The sequence below is a fragment of the Bufo bufo genome, chromosome 3, assembly GCF_905171765.1.
Source record: "Bufo bufo chromosome 3, aBufBuf1.1, whole genome shotgun sequence".
Classification (NCBI taxonomy): domain Eukaryota; kingdom Metazoa; phylum Chordata; class Amphibia; order Anura; family Bufonidae; genus Bufo; species Bufo bufo.
In genome coordinates this window covers 374,331,128-374,347,414 of record NC_053391.1, presented here as the reverse complement: position 1 = coordinate 374,347,414, position 16,287 = coordinate 374,331,128, and the positions used below count along the sequence as shown (strand labels likewise).

At 49.4% G+C, this 16,287-nt stretch overlaps 1 protein-coding gene across 2 annotated transcripts in view; it reads right to left on the bottom strand.

The window, feature by feature from the left end:
* The window catches only part of BRIP1 (BRCA1 interacting helicase 1), a 357,704-nt gene extending 342,518 nt beyond the window's left edge, over positions 1–15,186 (bottom strand). For both annotated transcript variants that reach the window (XM_040424676.1, XM_040424677.1), the window contains exons 1-2: positions 15,136–15,186; positions 11,282–11,379 (exon numbers count right to left, since the gene is read on the bottom strand). In XM_040424676.1, coding sequence (XP_040280610.1) covers positions 11,282–11,374 — 93 coding nt within the window. In that variant the 5' untranslated portion in view covers positions 11,375–11,379; positions 15,136–15,186. The remainder of the gene's footprint in view (positions 1–11,281; positions 11,380–15,135) is intronic.
* Between the last annotated feature and the right edge of the window lie 1,101 nt (positions 15,187–16,287).

The window sequence follows — 16,287 nt, the reverse complement described above, 5'->3', positions numbered from 1 at the left end:
ACACCGCCCCCTGTTGTACCCACAGTAATGACAATTGTCCCCTCTAGTCCTGGGAAGAAAAAGATCCATTATGCTGCGTTTAAACAATTTCAAAAGACTAAGGGGGGGATTGATGAATACCTGGCAGATTACGAAAGATTGTGTGGCCTACATCAAGTAACCGACAATTGGATTACATTGCTTACGGGTAAATTAACTGGAAGGGCTGCTGATGCTTTCCTGGATATGCCAGCTGAGGAAGTTACCCAATACATATGGATAAAAGAGGCATTGTTAAAAAGGTATGCTGTGACACCTGATACATATTGCCGGCAGTTCAGAGAAATGGCCAAGAAACGCAGCGATACACACACACAATGGGCCAACCGATTGCACCGAGCTGCTAATCATTGAATTATGGGCAGTCAAGCGGTAACCGCTGAGGAAGTGTTACAATTATTTCTGCTAGAACATTTTTACAAAGGATTGGAGCCAAAATTATTACTATGGTTGTTGGACAAGCAACCCACCACGCTCAAGACAGCTGCCCATCTCGCTGACGAATACGCAGATCGGGTACTACACGAACTTCCAAGCTCCAGACCCTGTCACAACTGCCACGAACCAGGACATTATGCCAGGCAGTGTCCACTCAACACAGAACGCCCCTACTGGAACCGACCAAAGCCACAAACCACTGCTGTACCAGCTCGCCACCCTAGTGCCATGTGTGTGTCATCACCCTCTGCTCCAGAGGAATACCTAGGGCAACTCCATGAGGCCAACCCTATCTACGCAGCATCAGATGACCACCAGCAACACCACAGACAGCAGGTACAATTAGAAGGGCGGTCAGTGGAAGGACTATGTGATACTGGCGCCACCATCACGCTAGTTAAAGGCAGTCTTATTCCGGCTCACAAAAGGTCTGGGCAAACTGTGGCTGTACGAGTGGCAGGAGGAGCAGTATACCGGGTACCCACAGACCGAGTACATTTGAATTGGGGTGCAGGGGAGGGTCAAGTGAATGTGGGCATCATGGACAATTTACCAGCGGAAGTTTTATTGGGCAATGACTTGGGGCCGATGACATCTGCCTATGCCCCCTCCTATGGTGCAACAGCCCATCCTGTAACCACCCGGTCGCAAGCCAGGACTGAAAGAGAAACTTCACCAGTGCGGGAGCTAGGGGTGGGCGATATAGGCGATATGCGATATAAATTTGTGCCACGATATGGATTTTGAGCATATCGCCTATATCGCCGGACCGCGATATGATCGCGCACCATCTTCTCCTGAGCCGGCACACTGGGCACAGTGGAGAAGGAGAGAGTCCCTCCCTCCCCACTGTGCGCGGCTGCCGCTGACCACCAATGACAAAAGAGGAGGAGGGGAGGGACTGACAGTAAATCATTGAGTTTTCACGATCTCAGTGAGCGCGTGAAAACTCCAATCCGATGGTATATTCTAACCCCCAGGCGTTCCCATGGTGACAGGGACGCTTGCCTGGGGGTTAGACTATACAGGGCCACGCCGCTGACAGTAGAACATTTAAAAACTAATTAGTAACTTTAACTTTATTAATTGGTGATCTCTTTACTGTATACCTTACTAGGTCTTAGCTCCGGTAACAGCAGGCAGTGCGGGCGGGCGGCGCTCACTTACTGACGTCACGCGCCTGCTCCTCCCACTAGGCGGCGCAGGCGCGTGACGTCAGTGAGTGAGCGCCGCACCCCGCACTGCCTGCTGTTATCGGAGCTAAGACCTAGTAAGGTATACAGTAAAGATCACCAATGAATAAAGTTACTGATTAGTTTTTAAATGTATTCCTGTGAGCGTCGGGGGGGGGGGGGGGATCTGTGGATGGCACCGTTTAGGGGGGGGGGGATCTGTGGATGGCACCATTTAGGGGGGGGGATCTGTGGATGGCACCGTTTAGGGGGGGGGGATCTGTGGATGGCACCGTTTAGGGGGGGGGTGTCTGTGGATGGCACCGTTTAGGGGGGGGGGGGGTCTGTGGATGGCACCGTTTAGGGGAGGGGGGGGATCTGTGGATGGCACCGTTTAGGGGAGGGGGGGGGATCTGTGGATGGCACCGTTTAGGGTAGGGGGGGGGATCTGTGGATGGCACCGTTTAGGGTAGGGGGGGATCTGGGGATGGCACCGTTTAGGGGAGGGGGGGGGATCTGGGGATGGCACCATTTAGGGGAGAGGGGGGGATCTGTGGATGGCACCGTTTAGGGGAGAGGGGGGATCTGTGGATGGCACCGTTTAGGGGAGAGGGGGGGATCTGGGGATGGCACCGTTTAGGGGAGGGGGGGGATCTGGGGATGGCACCGTTTAGGGGAGGGGGGGATCTGGGGATGGCACCGTTTAGGGGAGGGGGGGATCTGGGGATGGCACCGTTTAGGGGAGAGGGGGGGGATCTGGGGATGGCACTGTTTAGGGGAGGGGGGGGGATCTGTGGATGGCACCGTTTAGGGGAGGGGGGATCTGTGGATGGCACCGTTTAGGGGAGGGGGGGATCTGTGGATGGCACCGTTTAGGGGAGGGGGGATCTGTGGATGGCACCGTTTAGGGGAGGGGGGATCTGTGGATGGCACCGTTTAGGGGAGGGGGGATCTGTGGATGGCACCGTTTAGGGGAGGGGGGATCTGTGGATGGCACCGTTTAGGGGAGGGGGGATCTGTGGATGGCACCGTTTAGGGGAGGGGGGATCTGTGGGTGGCACCGTTTAGGGGAGGGGGGATCTGTGGGTGGCACCGTTTAGGGGAGGGGGGGGATCTGTGGATGGCACCATTTAGGGGAGGGGGATCAGCTCCCTGCTGCTGTGTGCACAAAGCACAGGGCAGCAGGGAGAGTGTAAAGTCCTATTCACCCTAATAGAGCTCTATTAGGGTGAATATGACAAGGGTTCTACGTTCTAGCCCTTAAGGAGACTAATAGTTATTAAATAAAAAGTAAAAAAAGTTTAAACACGCCCCCCCTAATATAGAAAACAATATATCGCAATATATATCGCATATCGCACATGCTTAAAATTATATCGCAATATAGATTTTAGGCCATATCGCCCACCCCTAGCGGGAGCCACAGGTAGGACAAACTCCTACCCTGACTTTCCCTCAGCCCCCAGTACAATGGGATACTCCTGAGACATTTGAAGCTGAAACTAAGACTGACCTGACGCTACAGAAATATAGGGAGAAAGCTGAACAAGGCATAGGGGGGTTAGATAATGAAATGTTTGTTTGGGAACAGAATAAATTGTACAGATTAACAGAGAAAAAGAGAAACCCAAAACGCCAGTTGGTAATTCAGTTAAAATACTGCAAGGAGATATTAAGAGTAGGGCATGACATTCCGTTAGCAGGGCATCTAGGAATGACCCGTACGTTACATAGGATCACCCACACCTTTTTCTGGCCGGGAATACATAATGATATGCGTACTCATTGTAGGACCTGTGATGTGTGTCAAAGGGTGGGAAAAAGGGGAGATCATCCAAAAGCTCACCTAGCCAATATGCCCATTATTGAAGAGCCGTTTAGTAGGGTGGCCATCGATTTAATAGGACCTCTCGCCACCCCTAGCCCCTCGGGAAAGAAATACATCCTTACTGTAGTTGATTATGCCACCCGGTAGGGGTGGGTGATATGGCCTAAAATCTATATTGCGATATAATTTTAAGCATGTGCGATATGCGATATATATTGCGATATATTGTTTTCTATATTTGGGGGTGCGTGTTTAAACTTTTTTTTACTTTTTATTTAATAACTATTAGTCTCCTTAAGGGCTAGAACGTAGAACCCTTGTCATATTCACCCTAATAGAGCTCTATTAGGGTGAATAGGACTTTACACTCTCCCTGCTGCCCTGTGCTTTGTGCATGCCATCCACAGATCCCCCCCCTCCCCTAAACGGTGCCATCCACAGACACCCCCCCTCCCCTAAACGGTGCCATCCACAGACACCCCCCCTCCCCTAAACGGTGCCATCCACAGACACCCCCCCTCCCCTAAACGGTGCCATCCACAGACACCCCCCCTCCCCTAAACGGTGCCATCCACAGACACCCCCCCTCCCCTAAACGGTGCCATCCACAGATCCCCCCCGACGCTCACAGGAATACATTTAAAAACTAATCAGTAACTTTATTCATTGGTGATCTCTTTACTGTATACCTTACTAGGTCTTAGCTCCGATAACAGCAGGCAGTGCGGGGGGCGGCGCTCACTCACTGACGCCACGCGCCTGCGCTGCCTAGTGGGAGGAGCAGGCGCGTGACGTCAGTGAGTGAGCGCCGCCCGCCCGCACTCCCTGCTGTTACCGGAGCTAAGACCTAGTAAGGTATACAGTAAAGAGATCACCAATTAATAAAGTTAAAGTTACTGATTAGTTTTTAAATGTTCTACTGTCAGCGGCGTGGCCCTGTATGTTCTAACCCCCAGGCAAGCGTCCCTGTCACCATGGGAACGCCTGGGCGTTAGAATATACCATCGGATTTGAGTTTTCACGCGCTCACTGAGATCGTGAAAACTCAATGATTTACTGTCAGTCCCTACTCCCTCCCCTCCTCCTCTTTTGTCATTGGTGGTCAGCGGCAGCCGCGCACAGTGGGGAGGGAGGGACTCTCTCCTTCTCCACTGTGCCGGCCCAGGATCATATCGCGGTCCGGCGATATAGGCGATATGCTCAAAATCCATATCGTGGCACAAATTTATATCGCATATCGCCTATATCGCCCACCCCTACCACCCGGTACCCAGAGGCAGTAGCGCTATCAAACATTCAGGCCGATACTGTAGCCAATGCCTTGGTACATATTTTTTCCCGTGTTGGGTTTCCCACGGAAATCCTATCCGATAGAGGCACCCTGTTTACAGCAGAACTAACCCAACAGCTGTGGCACGTGTGTAACATAAAATCTTTACTCAGTTCTCCCTACCATCCCCCAACAAACGGTTTGTGCGAGCAATTCAATGGAACGCTCAAGCAAATGCTCAAGACCTTTACCAGTGAGTATAGGGATTGGGAGCGGTTCCTGCCACACCTCCTGTTCGCATATCGGGAGGTGCCGCAGGAATCCACGGGTTTCTCCCCGTTTGAACTACTTTATGGGAGAAAAGTGAGAGGACCCTTGGACCTTATTAGGGAACACTGGGAGGGAGCCACTGAGAATGACAGGGTCCCTATCGTGCCATATGCATTAGAGCTTAGGGACCGGATGTAACAACTAGCCAGATCTGTCCAAGCCAAGCTCCAGACCGCACAGAGATGCCAGAAAGTATGGTACGATAAGGGACCCCGGCGCCGTATTTTTCAAATAGGACAGAAAGTGATGGTACTTAAACCAGTTAGGCAGGACAAGTTACAAGCCTCTTGGCAGGGTCCTTATAAAGTCGTAGATAAAGTGTGTGACACTACCTATGTCATCGCCAGCTGTCACGATGAAAGGCTACGGAAAACTTTCCATATAAATATGCTCAAGGAGTACAATGAGAGACCTGAGGCAGTGACTGCAATATGTAGTCCAGCACATGAAGACCCTAATAATCTTCCCATACCTGATCTCTTAAATAGGAAACTGCACCCCGACATACTCAGCCAAGTGCAGATGGGAGAAAAGTTAAGTACCGTTGAAAAAGGCAACAATGATTTAGGTGTCCACACAAACGCTCATTTATCGGGTAAAAAGGGGAGCGTTTGTCATAGACAGATTATCACTAAAGTGCATCTCGTTAGCGATAATCTGCACAAGCAGCGGGCAGTGTATTCAGCTATCTTCATCAGTCACAATCATCACTCATGTTCAACTGGAGCCTGTGGTCATGCAGTGAAAAGCAATAGGGCCTATAGGGGTCCCAGGGATCAGACAATTATCGACTGGCCTGTGCATAGGTAATAAACGTCAATTGTGGGAGATACCATTTAATCATATACCACACAAAAATACACTTTTAACACAAGATGTAAATCGTAAGGTCCCCCGCACATCAGGTTTGGGAGAATTTGCTTTCCTGTATGTCTTTTTTTAACCAAAAGGTAGATCAGATAACATAGGGTATTATTAGGGAACATTCACTGTCTACCATGTGTCACAGTTGGGTCCACCTGGAAATATGACTAAAAGAAAAAATATATATACCGTATTTTTCGCCCCATAAGACACATTTTTTTCCCCCAAAAGTGAGGGAAAAATGCCCCTGCATCTTATGGGGTGAATACTAATGAGCGCTTCCATTATGGAAGCGCTCATTGGTACCTGAGGACCATGAAGCGGTAAAGGGTCTATACTAACCACTTCCTGGTCCTCGGCTGTCGGCTGTGCAGTGGCTACGCACAGCGTGAGGGCGCTCTGTGACCTCACGCTGTGCGCACCAGTTCACAGCACAGCCAACAGCAGGAGGAAGAAGACCGTGCTGAAGGAGAGGAGCGGCGGTGTCCAGGAGCAGGAGAGGTAAGTGGGTATTTTATTTTATAAAACATGAGGCAATATGGGGCTGCTGGGGGGGGTAATCTGAGGCAATATAGGGCTGCTGGGGGGTCGATCTGAGGCAATATGGGGCTGTTGGGAGTGATTTGGGGCGATCTGGGGCTGCTGGGGGATGATCTGGGGCAATATGGGGCATGATCTGGAGCAATGTAGGGATACTGGGGGTTGATATGAGGCAATGGGGGCTGCTGGGTGCTAATATGAGAGGCAATGGGGGCTGCTGGGGGCTGATATGAGACTGCTGGGGGCTGATGAGAGGCATGGGGCTCTTATCTGAGGTCTGATTGGGGGTCATTTACATTGGGGTCTGAGCTGAGGTCTGATTGGGGGTCTGATCTGAGGTCTTGTTGGGGTCTTATTAACACTGTGGGTCTAATTGGGGCTGTTACCTGAGGTCTAATTAAAAATATTTTTTTCTTATTGTCCTCCTTTAAAACCTAGGTGGATCTTATGGGCCGGTGTGTCTTATAGGGCGAAAAATACGGTATATACATATAATAGAGAATATATTATTCCCCAGTCGTCTCCATGACAGCACAAACTGAGATTGCCTTCCTCTGATAGGACAGGAAAAAGCACACAGAGGTTAAAAACCCCACCCCCACCCCTCATCGCCAGTGTTTTTTCCTGTCCTGTCAAGGAAGGAATGCCAGAGAGGTGCTGGGAGCCCTTCTGGGTTCCCTAGTTTTTTATTTCAATTTTTTTACCCTTTTTCTTCTCACCCTGCTACGGCGGGGTGTCACCTGTTAGACCGGAGGTCGGTTCCGGGGTCCGGCTCTCCCTCCTCCAGGCGAGGTCTATGCCCGGGTCACCCTCACTCATGGTGATCCCGGCGAAGTTCCCTCTGCGGCGGCCCAGGCGGGCTTAAAGCAGTGAGGTAGGGCGGCTGGAGAGACGCTGTGACGCGCTTCCCTCCAGTCGCCAGGTGATGACGTCAGACGCCGGGAGGCGTGGCCAGCGTCGTGACGTCATGGAGGCCGCGGCCGGCGCCAAATTCAAAAAGGTAAAGCCGATTCAGCCGCTCTGAGGTCACCACAGTCACCCTACCTGCTGACAGCAACGCAAGTGGACGGGAGCTGAGAAGATGAGCACCTCTACCACCACTGGCTCGGGTCCTGAGCACCCTACCACTCTGGGCGGTGTGAGTAGCCTGCTGGCACCCTTTCATATTGCTTATTTTTCCCTGCAGTGGTTGACCCTTTCCTCCCTTGGTGTTGCAGGGAGAAAAAGAGTCTTCCTCCTCCGTTAAATCCAGACCCAGGAAGTGCGGCGTCTGTTCTAAGCGCCTTGCTTCCTTAGGGTCCAAGTTACTATGTAAGGACTGCACCTCTACCATGGTGAAGGCAGAGTCCTCTAGCTTCTTGGAGGAGATCAAGACTCTGGTCAGAACGGAGGTCCAATCAGCGTTGGCCGCTAGGGACCCCCCTGCCTCCCCTATACCCCAGCACGGTCAGTGAGTACAGGAGATTCTTTTTTAACCCAGAGGATATAGAAGAATTGATCCGAACCATCAGGGCTACTATTAAGATGGAGGTCCCTAAGAGGTCCAAGTCAGTCCAGGAGGAGATTTTCGGAGGTTTAGGGGAGAGGCTCAAAATCGGTGTTCCCGGTCCCGGATAATATCCAGAAGATGATACGGGCAGAATGGGAGAAGCCAGAGAAGGGTTCCTTTATCCCACGGGGCCTCAAAAGGCGATACCCCATCGACGAAGCGGACTGTGCTGACTGGGAGGCCATTCCCAGGGTGGATGCTCCCGTTGCTAAGGTGGCGAAACGAACGGTCCTTCCGTTTGAGGATGCAGCGCAGCTCAAGGACCCTCTAGATAGGAAAGCCGAGAGTCTGCTCAAGAGAACCTGGGAAGCTACAGCAGCTCTCCTAAAACCGGGGGTAGCAGCGACATGTGTGGCTCGTACACTCGCAGTGTGGCTTGAACAACTAGAGCACCATATAGCGAATAAGGCCCCTCGGGAGGAGATCCTGGATAGTATTCCTCTTCTGAAGAAGGCTACTTTCTTCCTTGCCGATGCCGCTGCAGAATCGGTTAGGCTTTCTGCCCGCACGGCGGTTCTGTCCAATACCACCAGACGGGTACTATGGCTTAAAGCCTGGTCGGGCGACACCGTATCGAAAAACAGGCTGATATCTCTACCCTTTCACGGTCAGTACGTGTTCGGGTCCGACCTGGACAAAATCCTTGAGAATGCCACGGACCGTAAGAAGGGCTTTCCAGAGGACAAATCCAAGTCCAGGAGACAATTTTTTCGGAGGCCCCAGCAGGATCCCAGGGCCGATAGGAGGAGCCGCGAGGGTCGCGGATTTACGAGAGGCGGGAGAGGAAAAGTTTTTTTCCTTAATCCCAACAGGGGAGATCCCTCTCCCTCTTCATCAAAACAATGACATCATCCCGGTCGGAGGAAGGCTCAGCTCCTTTCTGGGGGTTTGGGAACAAACCATCACAGATACGTATATATTAGGCATCGTAGAACATGGCTACACTATAGAACTGGATTCCCTTCCTCCGCAGAGGTTCGTCCTGACCAAGCTCACCAGGGGCCTCGAGTCTCCCTTATCCGAGGGCGTATTACGCCTGGGGGCAGTAGAAAAAGTACCTGCCAGAGATTTGGGGAGGGGTCACTATTCCCCCTTATTCATGGTCCGGAAATCGAATGGCAATTTTCGGACCATCATAAATTTAAAACCCCTGAACAAACACATCACATACCACAAGTTCAGGATGGAGACAGTCAAGTCAGCGGTGAAGCTCATCAAAAGAGGGTCTATGATGGCTACAATAGACCTCTCAGACGCATACTTCCATATCCCAATACAGGTCCGTTCCAGAAGATATCTGAGGTTCGCGGTGGAGCAAGGCGGGACAGTTTGCCACTATCAGTTCAAGTGCCTCCCGTTCGGCATATCATCGGCACCCCGCATATTTACCAAGGTGATGGCGGAAATCGTAGCCTCCCTAAGCAAGGAGGGGATAATAATCGTCCCTTACCTAGACGACCTGCTAATAGTAGCAGAAACCTCCGATTTCCTTCACAGACATATCCAAGTGGTTCTCTCGCGCCTCCAGAACTTGGGCTGGTTGATCAACCAGGAGAAGTCCGACATGTTCCCAGACCATCGGAAGGTATTCCTGGGTATTCTCTTGGATTCAGTTCGTCAAAAATCTTTTCTCCCTCCACTAAAGGTACAGAAGCTGAGGTCAAGGGTCCTCCACTTCACCAAGCAGTCCCGTTGCTCAATAAGGCAGGGCATGGAAATGCTGGGCCATCTCACCTCCTGCATCCCCGCGGTAGCCTGGGCCCAATTCCATACGAGACCTTTACAGAAGCTGGTTCTAAAACAATGGAACGGGTATCGATCATCCCTGGACCAACCAGGGGTTGTCAGTGTCCCGGGAGGTAAAGGCTTCACTGGGCTGGTGGCTCAAGACCAAGAACCTGGAATCGGCAGTTCCATGGAGGCAGGAAAGTGTGTTTTCCCTCACGACGGACGCCAGCTCTTGGGGCTGGGGGGCCCTCACGGCTTCGGAGACTTTTCAAGGGATTTGGTCCGAGGACCAGAGAAAGATGTCCTCCAACTACAGAGAACTCCGTGCGGTGTGGGAAGGCCTCAGGTCCATCCAAATACAGGCAAAAAATCGCCACGTCCTGGTCCATTCGGACAATTCCACAGCGGTGGCATTTATCCAGCACCAAGGAGGAACAAGACACGGTCATCTCCAGAGGCTCCCAGACCAAATCTTCCTTTGGGCAGAAAAGAATCTACAATCCCTTGCGGCAGTACATCTAAAGGGATCCCTGAATCTCCAGGCGGATTACCTCAGTCGGCAAAGTCTGGATCCAGGCGAGTGGTCTTTGTCCCAGACCGCTTTCCAACAGATTCGGGACCGTTGGGGGAATCCCATCCTAGACCTGTTCGCATCAGCAAAGAATCGCAAGGTTCAGAATTTCTTCTCCCTCAATCAAGGTGGTCTCCTCCTTTCATAGGTCGCAAGATATAGTTATCCCGTCTTTTTTTCCTAACCCTAAAGACGAGCAGGAATCTAGATTCCACAATTTAGATGTTAGGCGTTCAGTTCTTCATTATTTACACGCCCCAGAGGAGTGGCGTATCGACAAGAATTTATTTATCCAGTTTTCAGGTCCAAATAAGGGTAAGAAGGCAGCTAAGAGCTCTATATCCCGCTGGATTAGATGCAACATTTCCGAGGCCTATAAAGCCTCCGGTAGAGAGGCTCCTCCATCCCTTAGAGCCCACTCAGTTAGATCGGTCTCCACTTCTTGGGCTGAAAGGGCCTCTGCTTCGTTAGAACAGATCTGCAGGGCAGCTACCTGGAAGAGGGTCCACACCTTCACCAAGCATTATAGGGTGGATGTGTTTGCTGACGAGGACTTGGCCTTTGGACGTAAAGTCCTAGGTGCTGTAGTCCCCCCCTAAGTTACTTTGTTAGTTCTCAGTTTGTGCTGTCATGGAGACGACTGGGGAAATGAGTATTACACTCACCGGTAATCTGGTTTCCTGGAAGTCTCCATGACAGCACAACTTTGTCCTGCCCTTATGTTTTCTTTGTCAATAGACTATTTGGCTAGTTTTACGTTCTACCCCTTGTCCTAGTCCTGTTATAATACACTGGCGATGAGGGGTGGGGGTGGGGTTTTTAACCTCTCTGTGTGCTTTTTCCTGTCCTATCAGAGGAAGGCAATCTCAGTTTGTGCTGTCATGGAGACTTCCAGGAAACCGGATTACCGGTGAGTGTAATACTCATTTATTAACAATGACAAAATACTTACTGAATTCATCATAGCAAGTTGGGAAGGATAGGCCTTGCATGGGAACACAATCTTCACTCCACCAATTGTATATTCTGAACACGTGGATGACATCTTGCCTAGAAGGATTTAAAGTAGAAAAAATGAATAAAAAATCCTGTAACATAATATGGGCTCCCACAAATACTGGCAGCAGGAGACTGAGCGGATAACCTACTCTACAGGACTTCTCAAAGACAATATATTTTACAACAGAAATCAATTTCAGACTGTTTGATGGAAATTCATCGATAGTGTGACCAGGGTGGATTTGATTTAAATCACGATTTAAATCACTAGTCAGTAAGGCTTGATTTAAATCATAGTTTTCTACATAAAGACTAATTCTTGCTGGTATAACTTAGAATATGCAAGTAGATGAAGATTTTTTTATAACAACTTTTCATATTAGTTTGATTAGGTTGATTCTGCATTCATAGGTTTGTAGAAGTTAGGATTAAAGGGATTCTGTCACCAAGTTTTGGGCTATAGAGATGCGGACATGCACAGCTAGATCGCCGCTAGCATGTCCGCAATATACCTGTCCTATAGGGCTGTGGGCTTTTATTTTCTTTAAAAAAGGATTTTTGAGATATGTAAATTAGTCTTGTAGGTGCCCAAGGGGCTATACGAACCTTCCTGGAGCCCAGCCACGCCCGCCTGTGAAGGAACCCAGCACCGCCTATGTCCTCCGAATCTCCTCCTTTCATCAACAATAGATTTCCGCGAGCTCACGCATGCGCAGTTCTTTCCCTGAGGCTGATGCCAGCATCGCGAGATTACAGCAATCTATCGGTGATGAAAGGAGGAGATTCGGAGGACATAGGCGGTGCTGGGCTCCTTCACAGGCGTGCGTGGCTGGGCACCAGGAAGGTTCGTATAGCCCCTTGGGCACCTACAAGACTAATTTACATATCTCTAAAATCCTGTTTTAAAGAAAATAAAAGCACACAGCCCTATAGGACTGGTATATTGCAGGGGAGCGGTAACTGAGGAGAGCCCTCCAGGATTGTGGGTCTTATCAAGACTCTCTCACAGTGAGACAACAGGAACGCTGTCTGGTTGGGGTGTATCCTACCTTCTAACTGATGCGGAGCACACCTTCTTTTTGGCCTCCAGGAGTTGGACCAAGGCACCATAACCACATATGATATTGTTTGTCTGTGACCGGTCTGGAATGGTGCCACACTATATGTGGATTGGCTCTAGAACAGCACCCCCTGTATCAATTATATGTAGAGCGATGATCTGAATTTGATTATGTGACCTGGCTATAAGCTAGTATATATCTTGTTACATCAACCTTGTATAGACTAATAGCGTTCTATCATACCTCCTGATGATCCCATAGCACTGTCTAGGGGGAAACACGTTGAGGTAATCCAGGTGTATGACTATAATGTCAACCCTGACTATCTGTATTTCTGTGTGTGTTTGTACCTTGTTTTTTGCATCCAGCTAATTGTTGTACCACTGGTACTTTATTATCCTTACCTCATACCTGGGGCACTCCAGAATAATTCCTGCATTTACCCTTTCAGGGACATCTTAGGGATACTAGTCTAGGTACGTGAACAGGGGGCCTCCACCATCAGGAGCCTTCCCTGGGCTGAGGTTTTAGGATAGGGGTAGATATAGGGATAATCCACTCCCCTACCCCAGGTGCATTACCTAGTCTCTGGATGTAATCTATCAGTCACATACCCTGTATGTATTTTTTGTTTTTTTCATTGAAGGTCCAATTGGGATCTCATTTAAGGTATATCATTAAAATTGTGATTTTAAGTTTTTTTTTTTCTTCGCTGGAACTTTTATGAATGCAGATAGCACACAGTGTGGTGTTCGCATCTTTTGTGGCCCCACTGAAATTAACGGGTCCGCATTCGAACCGCAAAAAAATGCAGATCTGATGCAGTCCAAAAATAAGTTAGTATGAATGCCCCGTAAGGCCTTGTTCACATTTCCATGTCCATGTCCATTTAACATCTGTGAAAAAAATACAAAGCATCTCCCATCAGTGGTGAGTGAAAAACGGACTCCGCACGGATGCCATCTGTGTTGTGTCCGTGTTTTTTCACGGACCCATAGATTATAATAGGCATGTTTGGTCCACATCATGGACCAAAGTAGTGGATGGCTCCAGGATTTTATCGATGATCCATGGTCAGTAACAAAAATAATCATATGTGAACAGACATATTAAAATCAATGGGTATGTGTGCTGTCCGTGGAAAATGGGGATAGCACATGTCAGTGACAAATGGAAATGTGAATGAGGCCTTAGGAGTTTCTCATTAAGTCAACCCCTGTCCATAAACCCAATTACAGCTTCCTCTGCTAAATCTAGCTCTGGCTCCTGAGCTTCCTCTGCTAATTCTAGCTCTTGCTCCCGGGCTTCCCCCGGCTAAATCTAGCTCTGGCTCCTGAGCTTCCTCTGCTAATTCTAGCTCTGGCTCCCGGGCTTCCCTCGGCTAAATCTAGCTCTGGCTCCTGAGCTTCCTCCACTAAATCTAGTTCTGGTTCCCGGGTTTTCCGCGGCTAAATCTAGCTCTGGCTCCTGAGCTTCCTCCACTAAATCTAGTTCTGGCTCCTGGGTTTCCACCGCTAAATCTAGCTCTGGCTCCTGAGCTTCCTCTGCTAATTCTAGCTCTGGCTCCCGGGCTTCCCTCGGCTAAATCTAGCTCTGGCTCCCAAACAGACACCTCAATTGCTATGTTCCATGACACGCTAAATGGCAGATACCTCAGGGAAAGTTCACACTTCAGATTTTCCAAGTATCTGGCTGCCCATCATTCCTCAAGAGGAATCATACAAACACAGATTTCAAAATATGTTAGACATGCCCCTTCCTTCTACACTTTCCTCTGCAGTAGGTGTCCACACGCTCCGGGTACTTTCACACTAGCGTTATTCTTTTCCGGCATACAGTTCCGTCCTAGGGGCTCTATACCGGAAAAGAACTGATTAGTTTTATCCCCATGCATTCTGAATGGAGAGCAATCCGTTCAGGATGCATCAGGATGTCTTCAGTTCAGTCTTTTTTTTACTTTTCAGGACCGCAGCATGCTACGGTTTTATCTCCGGCCAAAAAAAACTGAACACTTGCCTGAATGCCGGATCCGGCATTTTTTTCCATAGGAATGTATTAGTGCCGGATCCAGCATTCAAATTGCAGCATGCGCAGACCTTTTAAAAATGTGAAAAAAATTAATACCGGATCCGTTTTGCCTGATGACACCGGAAAAACGGATCCGGTATTGCAATGCATTTTTCTGACTGATCAGGCATTTTTCAGACTGATCAGGATTCTGATCAGTCTGAAAAATGCCTGATCAGTCAGAAAAAATGACATGCGTTTGCATACAGCAGGTAGTTCAGGCAAGGGAACTGCCTGCCGGAATCAAACGCAAGTGTGAAAGTACCCAAAATGTCAGGGACAGTAACAGATTTCTGTCAAGGATTGTCAAAACAAGTGCAGAGGAACAGCAGAGTGGTGTCTCTTGTCACCAATCAGACTCCAGCTCTCATTTCTCAAAAGCCCTTTAGAAAATGAAAGCAGCTAAACAACTGGTTGCCATGAGTAACAACCACTTTCCTTTTGCACTCGTTTTGAGAGATGTCCATTAGCTTTATAATACTCCACAGGCTGGTGAATCGCTGAGCTGGTCCTGTAGATGCACGGTCTGTACAGGATGCTGTGGAATTGCTGTGCGGTATTAGTAGAACATGCCACATAAATACAGCTGCCGGTATGTGGCCTCCACAGATGGGCTGGCACTGCAATGGTTAACAGAACTATCGTCAAAGCGATGCCTGACAGACGCAGGGTGTCATACCTCTGACAGACGTCGCACTGCACCCGTTCACTGCACTACGCAACCCGGAACCGAGCAACACTACACGATTCTTCCCGGGTCTAATACACCCCGCCCACTTCTTGTCTCGCAGCCAATAGACGTTCCGCTTTCAATTAACCAATAGCTATGCCACACTCTATAGCGAAGGACTGAGGCAGGCGGCCCCTGGTTGGCTGACACTGGCTCACTGGGTGAAACAAAAACGCGCGGGAACGGCTGCATTGTGTGGGTTATGTGGTGGGCACATTTCCGGGTTATCATGCTGATAGCAGTGGAGCAACCCGTTAACATTTTTACCTTATGGGGTTGCCCTGTTATTGGTGGTCTATAGTTTTCGGAGATAATTAAAATTTTTGGGCAACCCCTGATTTTGTGTGGGAAAAACAGCATCTAAGGATCTGTTTTATGGCGCCAAAATTTCACAGAAAACCCACCAGTGGCTGTATTCTTTTCTGCTTTCCATTCATCTCAATGAGAGGCAACACATTCGCACAAAAAATCCAACTTGGATGTACTTTGTGCGACTGTTGCAGTGCGACACCGTTGACTATCATAAAAATTGTTGCGTGACACGTGTCGTCATGTAGCCCTGGCCTTAGGTCTGCACCAAGAATGGACATGTCCCCTCTCCGCGCGGTCACGGCTATAAGCCACCGCTCCGCAATCCTCAGAGCTGCCGAGGCAGACAGGACGCAGCTGCTGGCAGAATTTTGGTGCTCCCGTACTGACAGCAGGAGACTGTACAAACCTTTGTGTGAACATCCCCTCAGGGGAGTGTTTTTGGAGGAGGTTTTGAGGTAGATCTAACTGCCAAAGTCAGAAGTGGATTTGAAAGTAATCGGAAATATAAAGGAAGGATTTAGCCTAGGTCTACATGACGACCTTTGTCGCACGACAATTTTTATAATGATAGTTTATGGTGTCGCAATGCGACATGCTGCGACGCGACAATCGCAAAAAATCCATTCAAGATGGATTTTTCTGCGACTGTCGCAGTATGTCGCATTGCGACACCATATACAGTGTAGTTGTGTCCTGCGACGTATTGTCACACGACACATGTCGTCATGTAGACCTAGCCTTAGGCCCCTTTCACACGGGCGAGTATTCCGCGCGGATGCGACGCGTGAG